Below are 17,673 nucleotides of genomic sequence, written 5' to 3' on the forward strand. Positions count from 1 at the left end.
GTAATCTATGCTTCAGTTGAGAAAGGCAAGTGACCCATGTGCCTTTTTCACTGCCCTGTTATCATGCCTATCCATCTTCAGAGATCTGTTGACAAAATGCCAAGATGCCTTTCTTCCATAGAGCTTCCTAGCTTCATGCCATTCATTGAGTGCTTCCTTATCAAATTACTCCTTCCAAAGTGTATCACCTCACACTTTTCAGGGGTAAATTCCATCCTCTTCTTCTCAGTCTGTCTGACCATTCCATCTTTACCTTCTTGTAGCCTAAGACACTCAGCCTCATTTCAACCACCCGGAAAATCTTGGTGTCATCCTCAAACTTACTAATCCTACCTCCCCCACATAATTATTATTTAAATGATTAAAAACAGGGGATCCAACACAGATTTCTGTGGTACACTGATTCTCAGTCACTAAAGCAGCCTTCAGTCATCACCCTCTGCCTCCTGCAACTGAGCCAATTTTGAATCCACTTTATCAATTTTCCCTGTATTCCATTTACATTTATAAGTCTTTTATGTGGGACATTGTCAAAGGCTTTGCTGAAATCCATAGAAACCACATCAATTGCACGTCTACACACTGATCACTTCCTCAAAAAATTCAATCAAATTTGTTCGGCATGGCCTCCTTTTGATGAAGCCAGGCTGATTATCCCTGATCTAGCTTTGTCTCTCTAAGGGGAGACAGATGCTCTCCTTCAGAATTTTCAGCCGATAGTGAGACTCACTGGTCAGCAGTTCCCTGGCTTACCTCTACAACCCTTCTTAAATAGCAGAACCACATTAGCTGTCCTCTAGTTGAAAATTAAACATCAGAGCCCCACAATCTCTTCCCATGCTTCCCACAGTTCATCTGGACCTGGAGATTTGTCCACTTTTAAGCCTGCCAACAAATCGAATACCTTGTCTCTTTCACAAAATTTGCACATCACAAAAAGTTGGTTTCCAGTCCGCAGTACTCAAGAGATCCTCCAGGAAGCAAGAGAAAGACTAACAACACTGCAGTTATTATGGAAGCAGCATGACCCATTTTAAGTAAAATTTTGGATGTAACATGAAAGAATGTTCCTGACAATAATTGGCTGTTTCTTAAGACAGATGGGGTGTAATTTTGACTTTGTGTAATAATGTAAAGATAGGTCTTAGCGAAGTGGCAAGTACGCTTTCTTGATTTTTACCACTGGAGCAAGTTGCTGGAAATTAAAAATGGAAACTAGGAGGCCGATTCAATATCATCTGACTTTCACTATTGTGCAAAGGAAAGATTATTGCCCAAAGAAAGCAGTAGTGCCAATATTTTGTAGGGAGTTTGCCATTGATTTTTTTTCTCAGCAATAAAGAACGAAATACATGATTTATGTTGCACTTTCTATGATCTCAGAATATCACAAAGTGCTTTGCAGCTAATAAAGTACTTTTCAAGTATTATCATTGATGTAGTGTGATGAGGCGGCACAGTTGCACAGTTATTAGCACTGCCAGCTCACTGCGCCAGGGACCTGGGTTTGATTCCCGGATCGGGTCACTGTCTGTGCGGAGTCTGAACGCTGTTCCTGTGTCTGCTTGGTTTTCCTCCGGATTCCTCCCACAGTCCAAAAGATCTGCTGGTTAGCTGCATTGGCCATGCTAAATTCTCCCTCAATGTACCCAAACAGGCGCCGGAGTGTGGCGACTGGGGGGTTTTCACAGGAACTTCATTGCAGTGTTAATGTAAGCTTTCTTGTGACACTGATAAAAAAATAAACTTTAAAAATATGGCAACCAATTTCAAATGAGAAGCACACGCGGAATGTGAACAGGAGCAGCAGATGGACTGAATCACCAGAACGTTCCACTGTGAGAATCTCAAACTTTATTCCCAGTTTAATTCAATAAGAATCACAGGCCAACAAAATGGAAATTTTTTATTCACTTTACTGATTACATCTAGCACGTAATGCTTTGTTTTATTAAATATTATTTTGTCTCCAGTTTTCTCCTGTTTCCTTTCACCCCTGAGGGCATTCACTGCTTACTAGGGTTCAGTATATTAGGCACTGGCCACTCTGCCAATGTGAGCATTATCTCAGAGTGAGAGATTTGAGAGTCACAACTATTTGACTGTAGGGAGAATCACAGTCAGGGCCAATCCTGTCTTTATCCAATGACCACACAGACATGCACTGTCGGATTGGGGCCAAATGCAATGCTGAGATCCGCTAGGCAAGGAGTCGTATCAAAATTGTTTTACTTGATGAATAAACTTGTTGAACTATTGGGAATGCTTCCCAGTCTGTATATTGATAATCAAATAATATCCTGTTTGTTTTAGATAGTGTGTACAAAACAAAAATGAGTCCAAAATTCAATCAATCAAGTGTGCCTGGTCTATCAGTATGATTTAACAGCTGACTGATTATTACACCTTGCCTCCATTTAAATAAATCTATCTTATCTCGACAGTTTAACATGAGATTCTGTAATCCTGTGTCATACATATCTAGGAGCCATTCTTAGAATAATAATCACTTGGCTTGTTCTCCTCACAGCTGCCTAACTTTATCAACACCACCCTCCCACCGCATGAGCAGGTGACAGCTCAGGAGATAGACAACTATTTCCGCCAGGAGTTAATCTACAAGAGGAATGAAAGAATGGGCAAAAGGGTGACAGCTCTTCTGGAGGCAAACCCAGATAAAAGCTTTTTCTTTGCATTTGGAGCAGGTATGTAGAGTGATCCATTGTCCCTCAGGGGCCTTGCCTCATCCACTTTGTCATTTTGCTCATGCAGCCCTTAAAGATGTACGATCAGGAATCTGTGGTGTAGAAACCAAAGCTTTTTCACTCCTACATGCAGTGTTAAACCTGGTAGCAGGCTGTGATGTATCGGTCATCTTTTCAATCTGATCACTTCTAAAGAATCAGAATCTTGGGCTTTCGAAGATCAATTTGCAATGAAGACAAATTTCTAAAAATCTTGATTGCGGATTTTGCTTCTATTGGTCATTGATCATGTAACTGAAGCAAGTGGCAGATCGTTTTAATGGAAGAGCTCTTAAATGCTACACAGATATGCTCTAAAATCTATTTATTAATTCTGATGCTCAGTCAAATTGAGCTACTCTCTTGAGATTGATTCATTTAATATGAAAGAAAAAAACAAGAGGCATGTTTTGATTTAGCAATCTGGTACAGAAATTAAGAATGCTTTGGTTTTAATTCAAAGATGTCAACCCTTGACCTCGAATAGAGTGCAAAGTTGTTTAAAGTGCAGCACCTTTGTGAAAAATATTGTTTTCCTTACAGAGCATCCAACAACATAGTTAATGTGCTTATGCCACATACCAGTGATATAATGGTGTATTTCAATGTAATTTACATAACACGTTTGCCAATCAACTTTCCATAGAGAATTTGCACTTGAAAAGCCTAAGCTTCCTTCCCTGGCAATGTTGTAATAATTAATTCCCAGCGGTGGTCTGCACTTTGCTGCTATTTTGGACACCACTGTTGCAATTGGTAACAGTTGAGGATGTTCCAAGCTGTTATGCTAATGTGTCTCTTCCTGACCCTTCTCAATGATGTGAGGCAGATAGATTTCACCGAACAATAACATTTCTACAGACCCCAAGATAAACTTAATTGGTTTGGAGGTGATTTGCAGTATATCAATATATCTTTACTGTCAGTTTGCTGCGCGTTTAGCTTCTACCTTCTGAAACCTTGTGGGAAATTTGGTTCCAAATTACAGAAAGAAATGCTTATGACTGATGAAATGCTTCCCTTTGCAAGTCATTCAGCAGACAAGGATTTTCCTGTCCAGTGACATGGGGAGGAAATAGACTTGAAGCCCATTAATATTAATTAAGTGATTTTTGTAAAAAATGTAAGAGGTAGGAAGAAAAATAACGAGCACCAGTAACACTTTTTTTTACAAAAGGTGTCTCTACGGGGTGGGTAGAATGGAAATGTCTCGGCAATAAGAGCTTTGAGTACATTGGTTAATATAGAATGTTAAGAGTGAGCGCAAAGCGAAAAGCACTCCCTCTTGCCTGGTACTACATTGATAGAATGAAGTAATGCTGCTTGCTAAGGATCTACTATAGTTTCCATTGACCAATGCTACACAATCTGCATCATTTATATTAGAAACTCCACAGCTCTAGTAGCAACAACATTGATTTCAGCAAATTGTGAATTAGAACTTGTGCTTCTAATTACGCAAATTCTCAGTTCGCCAGGAGAAGGTCCATATATCAATCATGTACTTTATGGCATGATGGCACTGGTGCCTCAGAGTGCCAGGGACCTGAGTTTGATTCTGGGCTTAGATGGCTGTGTGGGGTTTGCACATTCTCCCCATGTCTACCAGGTGTTCCAGTTTCCTCCCACAGCCCAAGGATTTGCAGGTAAGATGGCTTGGCCATGATAAGAAACAATAGAAACAAGAAACAATACTTTTCACTGTATACTAATACGTGACAATAATAAATCAAATCAAATTAAATAAATTGCCCCTTGGTGTCCAAAGATGTTTCGGTTAGATAGATTAGACATGGTAAATGTGTGGGTTTATGGGGATAGGGCAGGAGACGTTGGGGGTGGACCTGGGTAAGATGCTTTTTCAGATAGTTGGTGCCAATTTGATGGATTGAATGGCCTCCTTCTACACTTATGGCCTCCTTCCACAATAAACTAAAAGTTTATTTATAGTCACAAGTAAAGCTTACATTAACATTGCAATGAAATTACTATGAAAATCCCTGAGTTGCCACATCCTGGCGCCTGTTCAGGCCAATGCACCTGACCAGCACGTCTTTCAGATTGTGGGAGGAAACCAGAGCACCAGGAGGAAAACCACGCAGATATAGGGAGAACATACAAACTCCACACAGACAGCGACCCAAGCCAGTATTCGAACCCAGGTCCCTGGTGTTGTGAGGTAACTGTGCTAACCACTGTGACACTCTGCTGACCGCCTGTTGAAGAAATGAGCCTAAACACTTCCAGAGGCAATGAGGGAAATTTTAACCACAGTGTCCTCGAAAGTCGGTTTGCTGGATTTGTTGGTGTACTTCGGTAGCATATGCACTTCTTGCATATTTTCTAATCTATGCGATTGCAATGGAATAACTGTATTTGAATTCCCCATATTTCATTGAAATGCAACATTGCAATCAATACTTCATAAATTAAAACATTTTGCAAGTCGGAAATATTGCCAAAAAACATAACTGTATGGGAGGGACTCCAGATGTGAACCAACACAAATATTTATTAGGGTTTTTTCAAGGCTGTTGCTTGAGTTAAGGAATGTTTTACCGACTGGCACTGGGGCTAAGGTTAGTATTTCCATATTTTTTCATAAACTGCTGTCAGACAGGAAACTGTGTTTGCTAGACATGTTTTCAAATAATGATTTGAATTATATTTTCATAAAATCTTGTAACAGGGAGCGTATGTTTCCTAACATTATGCTTCAGAAAAATAGGACCAGGCATTGATTCTCTGACTGAACCCAAATGGTTATTTTGAACTAAATCTTATTGATTCCTGAAAATACATCAATTACTATTTCAATGGGGCACCAGTCCAGCTTGCAGTAGGGGTTTGATAAATGATAATATTGAAAGAGATGGAGAAGATTAATACCCAGAAGGCACATGTTACTTAATAAAATGAGAGACTTTGAATTGAAACTGCAAAGATTTAAGAGGGGCAAGGGATTTTCTGATGGTGTTGAAAGTTTAGTTGACATTCTCTCCACCTCTCAAATATCTTTTTGAAAAGGCAAGTTTTGTGCATGTTTAAAAAGAAATAGAAATTCTAGAAAATTGGAAGACATTTGTGTAAGACACCTGGTTCTTTCTGTATGGAATATAGTGTCCTAGGGAAAATGGTAAACATGCTGTTTGATAGTGATACTTAACGATGGTGATGAGGCATGAAACCATTTTGTTTTCTTGCTATACGAAGTCAATATCTGCATCAGGATATTACTGAAAAATGTAGGTGACTGGTGAATTGCGCCTTCAACTCTGGGGCACGAATTTAAATGCAGCAAAATTAGTAGGACGACGGTGGAGTAGGCTTTACAAGAAAACGCATTTGATGTACTTCAGTTAGAGTTACAAACTGTTTGGGCGGAATTGTCTGTCATTTATTGGTTTGTCTGGCATTTTATAAAATGTAAGCCTCACGCTACTTGAAGAAAGTAACTGTAATATAATTTTCTACACGTCCTGTGATTTAGTTACAAAAGCACTCAATTGATGTTCAAATTAACAAAGCAAACAATAGTCCCCACCTGTTGTGAGCTGACCTGGTTTTGGATTTGGCAAATGGATATTCTAGTCAGGAGCTAAATAAATAGTCATGAGTGGCATCACCTTCTTGAGGGAAATTAGGGGCGGACAATCGCTGCTGACCGAGCCAACGACACCCACACCCTATACACCACACAAAGCAAAGAGAGTTCTCTGATCAGGGAGGTCAAAAAGGAGAGAGAGAGAGAATGAAAGCAAAGGCCACTGATTAGTAAAAGGAGAATGAGAAAAACTGTCATTATTTGTTCTTCGATATCGAAGAAGAGAGCCAGGATTGTTTCTTTTGAGTTCATTGGTGGCAATTGAGACCTCTTTTTGCTCGGAATGAGTATCCACAAATTGAACAATGCATCCTCAATCAGGTTGGGGATGTGAGGGATCGGAGGGCGGGGGAGAGGATTGGTCTTGATGTTCAGACAAAACCTCCTCAGCTGGTATTTGCATTCAGCACCAGCTATGTTATGGTTCTTACAATTGGAGATATCCTCCAGTATGGTTTCTGGCCACATTTCCCTATCTTCAGCAAAGCGTCCCCATTTTATGGATGTCTGTTTGGCACTTTTAAGCCTTTGCTGTCCAACACAATATTTCTTCCTAAGTGTCAACGTGCCAGAAAAGATCATCTTTTGTAATTCATTTGTAAGGCATTCACACCACATGACCTGACCTTCGAGCAAAAGGAACAGCAGCGATTTGGTAGACAGAAGCACAGATAGGGACTGCAAGCTATGGAGTTAATGGTACAAATTACATTTAAAATATTCCTTTTTTAAGGTGTGAACATACAATCTGGTGAGACACAGAAAAAATGACATGAAAGAGAAATAAAAGTGTTTTTTTGAAATGCATGATGTAACAGAAAAATATGATTTAGTTTCAGGATTTCTCTTCTTACTACGACCATAATTCTTTCTTTTTCCAACTAATTTTCCTGTTATTTCTTCCCTTGCCTCTGAGGCTGCTATCTTGTTTGAGGTACAGTTCCAGAGTGTTGGTAGTTGTTTGAGGGTGAGTGTTGGCAGGCAAAGTGTGTCACGAAAGGGTGCCTGCCCTAAGTCAGTCCTCGGCTGACATCCCTCAGGCACGTACGTTTCAAAAGCAAGAAAACCTGGTTGATATGCATCCCTTCTCTAGTGGGCCAGGGACACCGAGTCCAGTCGTAATGTTATGAATCAATAGATTGAGCTCAAACCTGCCTAGGCTATGCTGATCACTTTTACAATTGGCTGCAAACTTTTCTACTGAGTTAAGGAAGAAGACTTGTTTTAAGCTTTGATCTTTCCTGAGGAGCACATTTATACGTTCTTAATTTCATCTCCTTCTCCCATACATCAGTACAGCTTCATCAGACAGCAGGCAGACAGACTCCTCCACCTCACGTGCCACTCTATCGAGGGCCTCCATTATCTCTCTCTGATGTTCCCCCATCTCTTGCTGTACCTCAAGCACCTTGTCTCAGACTAGTCCCAGAGGCTCATTATCTGACGAGGGCTTTGAAGGTACCACTTTTTGATTGTTATTTTGCTTTTGTTTGTTAGCCAGTGATCTTGGCTAACTCTGCTTCCTCTTGCTGAGGGAAACTTGCTGTGTGGTGAGCACCAGACTGTGAGACCCTACCTGAACTGGTTCTTGTGCCCCCTAGGAGTGTGTCTCTGGGCTGGTGGAGGGTACAGATGAATGTTAGCTCTACGAGTGCAATCTCGTCTTTATCCTCATCGTCTACACTCCTTTGCAGCCATGATTCAATTCTAAACAAATCCTTCACTTATCACTGCCATAGACAATGACATACATTTAGGTGCAAGTCGTTAAGTAGTGAGTCCTTTCATTCTTACTAAAAAAGTATTCAGTGTTTCCAGTACTAGAAAGTGGCTTTAATTTTGGTGCTTTCTATTAACAACATTTTGAATGCATATTTATCTTCCTCAATACTTAAAAGGTAAATATTTCAACACCTAAATGGCTTAATTACTATGATCTGCCTGTGTTTATTGGGTTAGGTATAACAGCTGTTACTAAGTAGTCTTGATGTTATAAATACTGCATCTAGTGAATGAGTAATTACAATTATGTGTATAAAAATTGCAGGTGTTAACAGAGAAAATGATTTTTGATGACTTTTTGATTGTTACTTTGCTTTTGTTTGTTGCATAAATGCTCAGCCTTGCCGTTTCCACTAAATTAGGATTACAGAAAACAAAACTGAAAGGAAAATATAATAACACCTACAACCTGAGGAATATGTCAATTGCCTTTTCGAGTCTGGGAGATTTGTCACTGAACAATCATAAAAGTGGTTATCCTTTGGGGTGCGGTGAGGCCTGCAGAATGAGGTAAAGGGGAATGTTTTATATTTCTGTTGGTTTTGCAAAAAAATTTATTTTGCCACTTTTTTCCTTTCACACTTGGGGGGCAGGGTGGGGTTCAGTGAGTGTATTTTTATCTTTACAGTTTTTTTAATTTGTTCCTGAGATGTGAAATTGCCCACTCCCCACTAATTGCCTTTGAGAAGGTGGTGATGAGCTGCCTTGTCTTACTGCTGCACATATTCCCACTGTGCTGATAGAGAGGGGGTTCCAGGATTTTTGACTCACTGACAGTGAAGGAAACCTAGAGAAAGTAATGACTGAGTGACTCACAATGTTTACAAAGTGACAACCACCCACTGGAATAGGGAATTTTAAGCTTTTTTATACCAACGAGCAGAAAGAGAGAGATCGCTGAGTATCTACAATTGTATCTCTACAGTTCAGGAGGAGATCATTCAGCCCATCGGGTCTGCACTGGCTCTCCAACAGAGCATCTTACCCAGGCCCTATCACTGTAACCCTACATTCTTACCCCATTAATTCCCCTAATCTACACATCTTGGGATACAAAGGGGCAATTTAATATGGCCAATCCATCTAACCTGCACATCTTTGGACTGTGAGAGGAAACCGGAGCACCCAGAGGAAACCCATGCAAACATGGGGAGGATGCACAAATTCCACACAGACCCGAGGCGAGAATTGAACCCAGGTTCCTGGCGCTTTGAGACAGCAGTGCTAACCACTGTGGCACTATGCCACCCAATTATATATGTTGTAAAAATGTTTCTGCTAAGCAGTGATTATGATACATATGTTGGAGTAGAGGGATAGCAACATTGAGCAGAGACATGTGGCACATGAATACTACATGTCCATTTCTTATTTCATCATCTGCGTTGGGCACTGCAGAAGATAAATCACAAGGCACCCAGTTTCACTTTTATTGATTGTTATTTAAGATCTCGATGGAGATGTGAAACGTGCTTTTTATCTTCTATAATAATGTGCCATCAAACCCCTGTTGCCAACAACTCATCAGCACATCATGCCCTTGCCCCCTTCAACATTGCTTTTCCCATTTGTGTTTCTACAACATATTTAATCCAATTCTGCAATCAGTGATAATGATGAAATCATCACATACACCATGCTGCAAAAATGATTGCCATCCTCACTTTATTCAAGTTTCACAGCTTTCCTTTTAAACAACAATGATTTGCATTTATATAGTGCCTCTAATGTAATAAAATTTCCCGAGCTACTTCACAGGAGTGTTACAGAAGAGAATCTGATACTGAGCCACACGAGGGCAGATGACCGAGAACGTGATCAAAGCGGTAGCTTATTAGGAGGCTGTTGAGATGGAAAAGCAATGAGGCTTAGGGAGCAAATTCCAGAGCTGAGGACCCAGATGGCTGAAGGCACGGTCACCATGAGGAATACTCAAGTGCCCAGGGTTAGGGGGATGCACGTATCTTGGAGATTTGCAGGACTGGAGGAGATTACAGAGATACAGAGAGGGGTGAGGCTGTAGAGAGATCTAGAAACAAAAGATGAAAATTTCAAAATGGAGGCATGGCTAAATGGGTAGGAATAGTATTGAGCAAAGATGGGTGACTGATGAATGATGTAAACTCTGACATGGGCAGCAAAGTTTTGGATGACTATGAGTTTACGAAGGGTAGAATGTGGGATACCAGCCAAGAATGCATTGGAATAGTGGAGTCTAGATGTAACAAAGGCATGAATAAGAGTTTCAGCAGCAGATGGGCAGAGTCTTTACAGGATAGTCACTGTATATTCATTGCAACTTGAGATTTTTCCATTTAAGGCATTCTATTATGTTTCTTAACCATGACAAACAAATTGACCTTGAGGAATCATCAACGTAAGTTTAAACATTGGGCTGTGATCCTTTCTTTTTAAGGTACATAGGGGGTTGTGATTCAGGCATCACAGTAATCCACTTCAGTCAGTCAATTATACCAGAAATAAATTGGAGTATTAAGTGCAGTTCTGTTCGCCATGCTACGAAAAGGATGCGAAAGCTTTGGAGAGAGTGCAAAGAAGGTTTACCAGGTTGTTGCCTGGTCTCGAGGGTGTTGGCTATGAGGAGAGGTTGATGGGAGACCTGATAGAGGTCTACAAAATTGAGAGGCTTAGACAGGGTGGACAGTCAAAGGCTTTTTTCCAGGGTGGAAGTGTCAATTACAAGGGGACACGTGTTGAAGGTGAGAGGGGAAAGGTCGAGAGAGATATGCGGGGGAAGTTTTTCACGCAGAGAATGGTGGGTGCCTGGAACGTGCTGCGAGAGGAGGTGCTGGAAGCAGGCACAATAGCAAAATTTAAGAGGCATCTGGATGGGTACGTGAATAGGAAGGGAATAGAGTAAGGGCAGAAGTATTTTGTTAGTTCAGTTAGAGTATCATGATCAGCACGGGCTTGGAGGGCTAAAGGGCCTGTTCCTGTAGGATACTTTTCTTTGTTCTTTGAAATAAGAACATAAGAAATAGGAGCAGGAGTAGGCCAACCAGCCCTTCGAGCCTGCCCCGCCATTCAATAAGATCATGGTTGATCTGTCATGGCTCAGTTCCACATTCCCGCCCTCTCCCCATAACCCTTAATCCCCTCTCTCATCAAAAACCCATCAACCCGCGTCTTAAAAATATTTAGCGAGGCAGCCTCCACCACTTCAACGGGTAGAGAATTCCAGAGATTCACCACCCTTTGAGTGAAGAAGTTCCTCCTCAACTCCGTTCTAAACCGCCCCCCCTTTATCTTGAGGCTATGCCCCCTAGTCCTACTATCCTTTCTGAGCGGGAAGAGTCTCTCCACCTCTATCCTATCCATCCCATTCATCATCTTATACGTCTCAATGAGATCTCCCCTCATTCTTCTAAACTCTAACGAGTACAAGCCTAATCTATTCAGCCTCTCCTCATAGCTCAACCCCCTCAACTCCGGAATCAGCCTAGTAAACCTCCTCTGCACTCCCTCCAAGGCTAAAATATCCTTGCGTAAGTACGGCGCCCAAAACTGCACACAGTACTCCAGCTGCGGCCTCACCAATGCCCTATACAGCCGCAGCAAGACCTCCCTACTTTTATATTCAATCCCCCTCGCGATGAAAGCCAGCATCCCATTCGCCTTCCTGACCACCTGCTGCACCTGCAAGCTGGGTTTTTGCGACTCATGCACAAGGACCCCGAGGTCCCTCTGCACCGTCGCCTGCTGCAGTTTTTCACCACGTAAGTAATAATCCTTCCTACCATTATTCCTACCAAAGTGGACCACCTCGCACTTGCCAACATTAAATTCCATTTGCCATTTCCTGGCCCATTCGCCCAGCCTATCTAGATCCTTCTGTAGACTCTCCCCACCTTCCGCACAATTTGCCTTTCCACCAATTTTGGTGTCATCAGCAAATTTCGACACCCTACACTCGGTTCCCTCCTCCAGATCATCTGTATAAATGGTAAATAGCTGAGGCCCCAGCACCGACCCCTGGGGCACTCCACTAGTACCATCCGCCAATCCGAATAGCACCCATTCACCCCCACTCTCTGCCTCCTATTTGACAACCAGTCCTCTATCCACACTAACACCCTACCCCCAACTCCATGCCCCCTGACCTTCTGTAATAACCTCTTGTGAGGTACCTTGTCAAACGCCTTCTGAAAATCCAGGAAGACCACATCCACCGGCTCTCCTCTATCCACCGCCCTAGACACATCCTCATAGAACTCCAGTAAATTTGTCAGACACGACTTCCCTTTAAGGAAACCGTGCTGCGTCTGCTCTATCAAGCAGTTCCCCTCAAGATGCCTCACTATTTCCTCCTTGATGACGGATTCTAACATTTTACCTACAACAGGCGTTAAACTAACAGGCCTATAATTCCCCGCCTTTTGCCTGGCACCCTTCTTAAACAACGGCGTAACATTAGCCGTTTTCCAATCTTCCGGCACTTCCCCGGAATCCAGCGACGTCTGGAAAATAACCACCAAGGCATCCACTATCACCTCCGCCATTTCTTTCAGGACCCTCAGATGCATTCCATCCGGTCCTGGGGACTTGTCCACAATCAGCCCCTCCAGTCTGTCGAGCACCACCTCTCTAGTAACAGTAATGTCATCGAGACCCTCCAGTCCTACCACCTTTCCATCGCTAACATCCGGCAAATTATTCACGTCCTCCTCCGTGAAGACAGAAACAAATGTTTCCCTCAATTAAAATATGAGAAATTTTACCAAAAATGTTTTAACTGATTGATAAGCACTTACAAAAGGCAGGGGGGAGGGATCTTACTGGCCATTCACTCCACAATCCCACTGCAGCAAGGTCAGAGACCAGCTAAATCTTTGATCACTGCAGCAGAATGGGAAAATCCCACCAGAGTGAATGGTGGTAAGATTCAGCCAAGATGTCTGTTATTGTAAAGTGAAAAAGGGCTGCATTTACAATAGACATACAACATGAGGATGGTACTTAGTGCAATAAGCTGCTGTCGAATACATGTTATATAAGCACCTCCATACGGCCCTGTGACCAGGGGAGAAAGGGTGAGGCTGCATGCATGGAGCATTGTTCAGCAACATCCAAATGGCGATTACATCTTAACATTCAATAGAACTCACAGGACAGTTAATCTGCTGCTGCCAGAATAATTTCAAGGTACAACACCAAAATTATTTTTTATAAATTTTCTCAAGTTATATCTTTGTAATGAGTTATTTCCTTGCTAGGTTAAACACCCCAGATGTCTAGCGTGTGAGGCTTGGTTATTAATCACTGGAGAGTGACCCTTGCTGAAGGTGAATATGATGTGGGTATGCCGGCGTTGGACTGGTGTAAACACAGTAAAAAGTCTGACAACACCAGGTTTTAGTCCAACCTATTTATTTGATAATATACTCGCAAGCTTTCGAGGGGTTACCCTCTTCGTCACCTGACGAAGAGGGTAACCCCTCGAAAGCTTGCGAGTATATTATCAAATAAATAGGTTGGACTAAAACCTGGTGTTGTCAGACTTTTTACTGAAGGTGAATATGTCAGGATCTCACATGACAAGATCACACTTGACCATATTTGCTCCCTGTATTTGAACAGTGCACTGACCCTTGCTGTCAAGGCTTAAAAATGGACATGACATTATGCAGTGGCCGCTGAATGACACTTAGCAAGGATCACGGTAGCTTCAGGAGAGCAGGAAAGGCAGAATGATATTGACAAGAAAAAGATACATGGGGGAAGAAAAAAACAAATGTTTTAGAGATTTTACTCATGACAACTAATTCTTTTACTCAAAGCCCCAGACCATAGATCAGCGAGATTTATCTGTTACAAATAATGCGACAGATTGTATGTAATCCGCACAAGACAGCTTGTGTGGCACTCGCAAGCTTTGAGAGATGAAGCTGATTGTTGTTGAAAACTGATTGTCTCAGACGTAACCACACTGATAACTTATCTGGTTTGTACTTTTATGTTTTGCTTCAAGTATGCCAAGGAGCTGCCATTACTGCAGATCTATCATTGAACTCCTTCATCAGCATGTCCTGGAATGTCTTACAGAATTCCATGGAAAAAGAGAAATAATATTTTTCTGGAGATCTATTGTGAAGAAACCAGGAATCAACCCACTTATGACAAAAAAGACCTAATGTGTACAGGCTTTCATCCTTCCTGTTTCTGTGTCAGATGAGCTTGCTGACACTAATTATCCTAATGGGCTGCGCAGAGCAACTTGCATTAGTCAGTTAGAGAATGCATTGCACTGACATACATGAAACTACTTCAGACAGAGAGTTCCAGACATTTAGTACCCTTGCATCCAGAAGATCTAGCTTAATTCACCCTGGGGACTTGCCCAGTTTTGTGCACTCATAGGATGACATTTGTAAACCTAGCACAAAAAAGACAGACAGAATTTGATTTGCATTGAAATAATTAGTGCTTAAATCGCCACAATCCTTTGCACTCCTTGTGTTGAATTCAAGTGAATTGTGTCAAATAAGCCAGCACAATCGGACAGAAGCCTATGCAAAGGATAATACTATTTCTGTTTGCGTGCACTGTTTCAAAGAGCAGAGGTATGAGTGTGCTTTTCAGCTTCCTCACGACAAGTTTGTGATGTCAGCAGTGTTTAAGGGGAGAGGGTTGTGATTACCTCCACTTGCTTTCCTTGCAGATAAAAAAAATAAGAAGTGATTTATTTTAAGATTGCAACTGATTTCCAGAACTTTTTTTTGTTCAGCAGATCAGTTGGGTTGGCCACAGAGCGATGCCCAACTATTTCAGCTTCAAGGTCAAGGGGTGAAAGAACATGCTGTAGTCAGGAGACTCAGTGCTAACTTACTTGATGATTCCTACCCACACTCCCCCCCCACCTCCCTCACCCACACACACTCACACATACACACACATCCCTGTTTTTTGTGGGAAGGGAAAGGGCACATTTGTTAGTTTGGCCTTAGTATATAAACATTAACTTTGCCAGTTTCAGTAATTTGACAAAATGATCAGTCCATTCTTTGTACCAATGACCCTGGGTTTGTTGCTTTAACTATCGGTCACAGTGTGAGAAGCCGAAATATCATTGGAGTAGACAAGGGCTTCTCTCCATGTACATTTCCCATCTGATACCAGAACACAAAAGGGCTTTCATGCAATGCAATTAAAGAATGCCTGTTTAAGATGGTTGACTTCAGAAATAAATGTATACTATTTATCTTAAAGCCTATCTTAAAATCTTTACAACAACAACACTTTTACAGTTGTTGGATCTACAGTCAATTGTGAATACTTTCTTACAACTGTACTAAAATGAAGTCCGATAGACAAAATAGAGATTCTAGTTTACTACCCCTTCCAAATCATTGCTTATAAATGAACTCTGTGCAGTTGCTTAAGCCAGCTTCTGACAGTTATTTTCTAATAACCTGGCTGTGATAATCAATTTTAATTTTGTTGAAATATTTAGAACCCTTTGCAGAAAACAAATTATACAAGATTTAGAATGAGATCCCTGCTGTCTGATGGCAGGAAGACAATGGTCCGGAATGATCTGGACCTCTTTGGCATAATTGTCTCGTAGAATCCCTACAATGCAGACGGAGGCCATTTGGCCCATCACATCTGCACCGACCATAATTCCAACCTACTCATACAATCCCCCTGCCACTAGGGTCAATTTAGCATGGCCAATCAACCTAACCCGCACATCTTTGGACTGTGAGAGGAAATCAGAGCACCCAGAGGAAACCCACGCAGACATGAATGTGCAAACCCCACACACACAGTGACACGAGACCGGAATTGAACCTGGGACTCTGGCGCTGAGAGGCAGCAGTGCTAAACACTGTGCCACTGTGCTGCCCATGTAAAATCTGTGTAAAGTAGGCATAGCACCACTTTTTTTTTAAGAGGAAATTCAGTGTGGCACGTGGATAGTAGTATTCAGGAATTCATTTGCTTTTCCTATCAGGTGGCATTGGATAAACATTTAATTGTAGGTTTTCATGAAGTAACTTGAAAGATAATTACGGCAAATGCCATTGCTTTGGGAATAGATTTTGCGACTGTGGGTGTGTACTGATTTTTCATTTCTCCCTACATGCAATCTCTGATCAAAAGCAGTTCGAGGATTTTAAAAACCCATGAAAGGTGCAAATCTGATTCATGATTGCTTTGAGAAACAGGCTTGCTGATATAGAGTAGAGGGAAGGGGCACTGAGTGTCTAATGAATGATTGTGCTATTTTGGGAGTGTTGTTCTATACATTATAACCCTTTTGAGATCCTAACTGTAAATACACGCAGCGCTGTTGTTGTAATCGGAGTCGTGGAATTGCAATGCATTGGACACATGTTTATGCCAACAACCATCTTCTTGAACACACCACATGTGAGAATCCTCAAGGATCTCAAGGATATAAGGACCCACTCATATGACTAAAAACACTTGTCTAACAGATGCTGTTTTGGAATAATTCCAGGTTCAACTGAAAGCATTCTTCAGTGGTATTGTTCATACACTGACCCGCTGTGGCTCACTTGATCGTGTGCAGATATATTACGTAATTGCGAATCTTTTAATGATTTACAGGATATAGATGCTTGTTGCAAGTCCAGCATTTATTGCCCATTCCCAGTTGCTCTTGAGAAGGTGGTGATGAGCTGCCTTCTTGAACCATTGCAGTCCAAAGAGCTTAAAAGCTTGAGGGTGGATTTTCATCATTGAGGCAGGTAGCAAGAGTTAAGGAAAATCCCAGCTCAGCCTGCCAGCATTGGGAGAGATACCAGGAAATGGTTATAAAGTTTATTTATTTATTTATTAGTCACAAGTAAGGTTTACATTAACACTGCAATAATGTTACTGTGAAATTCCCCCAGTCGCCACACTCTGGCGCCCGACAGGGTCAGTGCACTTAACCAGCACATCTTTCAGAATGTGGGAGGAAACCGGAGCACCCGGAGGAAACCCACGAAGACATGCGGAGAATGTGCAAACTCTACATAGACAGTGACCCAAGCCAGGAATCAAACCCAGGTCCAAGGTTAGCAGCAGTGCTAACTGCTGTGCCAGGCAACATTTTCATTGTTGAAGGGGTGGGTGCAGACTATATTCTGACCATTTGACCTGGGAAATAGTTCAGAGACAGCTACAGGGTCTGCCTTGTGCTGAGACGGGCAGTTTAAAAGTTCCACTTCTTCGTGGTGGGACTTTGCCCCAGTTAAAATGAAAAAAGTAGAACCCTCCACCCCTCAGCCTTCATAATCCCTCACAGCAACATTCCCCATGCTGAAACATGCTCCCCCCACCAATCTGCTCTGCTGTGGCCCCTCATGCCTCCCATGACAAGCTATGGCACTTCCATAGCTATTTATATATTACGCAGAAGCAACGAATCCTAACGTGACAACATGATGTTCAAATAAAGCTTAAAATATGTTTCATTTATGGTTTTCCAATTAAAAAAGAACTCCTTTTTACTACAGGCTGATAAAAGTGTGATTTACCCAGATCCTTTAAAGTATCAGCAGCTGAAACTGC

At 41.8% G+C, this 17,673-nt stretch overlaps 1 protein-coding gene across 1 annotated transcript in view; it reads left to right on the forward strand.

Annotated features, from left to right (window-relative positions):
* Positions 1 to 17,673, forward strand: part of LOC145347742 (metalloprotease TIKI2-like) — a 349,733-nt gene that overhangs the window by 187,119 nt on the left and 144,941 nt on the right. The window contains exon 4 of the mRNA XM_080195506.1: positions 2,531 to 2,705. Coding sequence (XP_080051632.1) covers positions 2,531 to 2,705 — 175 coding nt within the window. The remainder of the gene's footprint in view (positions 1 to 2,530; positions 2,706 to 17,673) is intronic.

The sequence above is a fragment of the Carcharhinus amblyrhynchos genome, chromosome 9 (assembly GCF_965287045.1).
Source record: "Carcharhinus amblyrhynchos chromosome 9, sCarAmb.v2.hapA, whole genome shotgun sequence".
NCBI classification, from domain to species: Eukaryota; Metazoa; Chordata; class Chondrichthyes; order Carcharhiniformes; family Carcharhinidae; genus Carcharhinus; species Carcharhinus amblyrhynchos.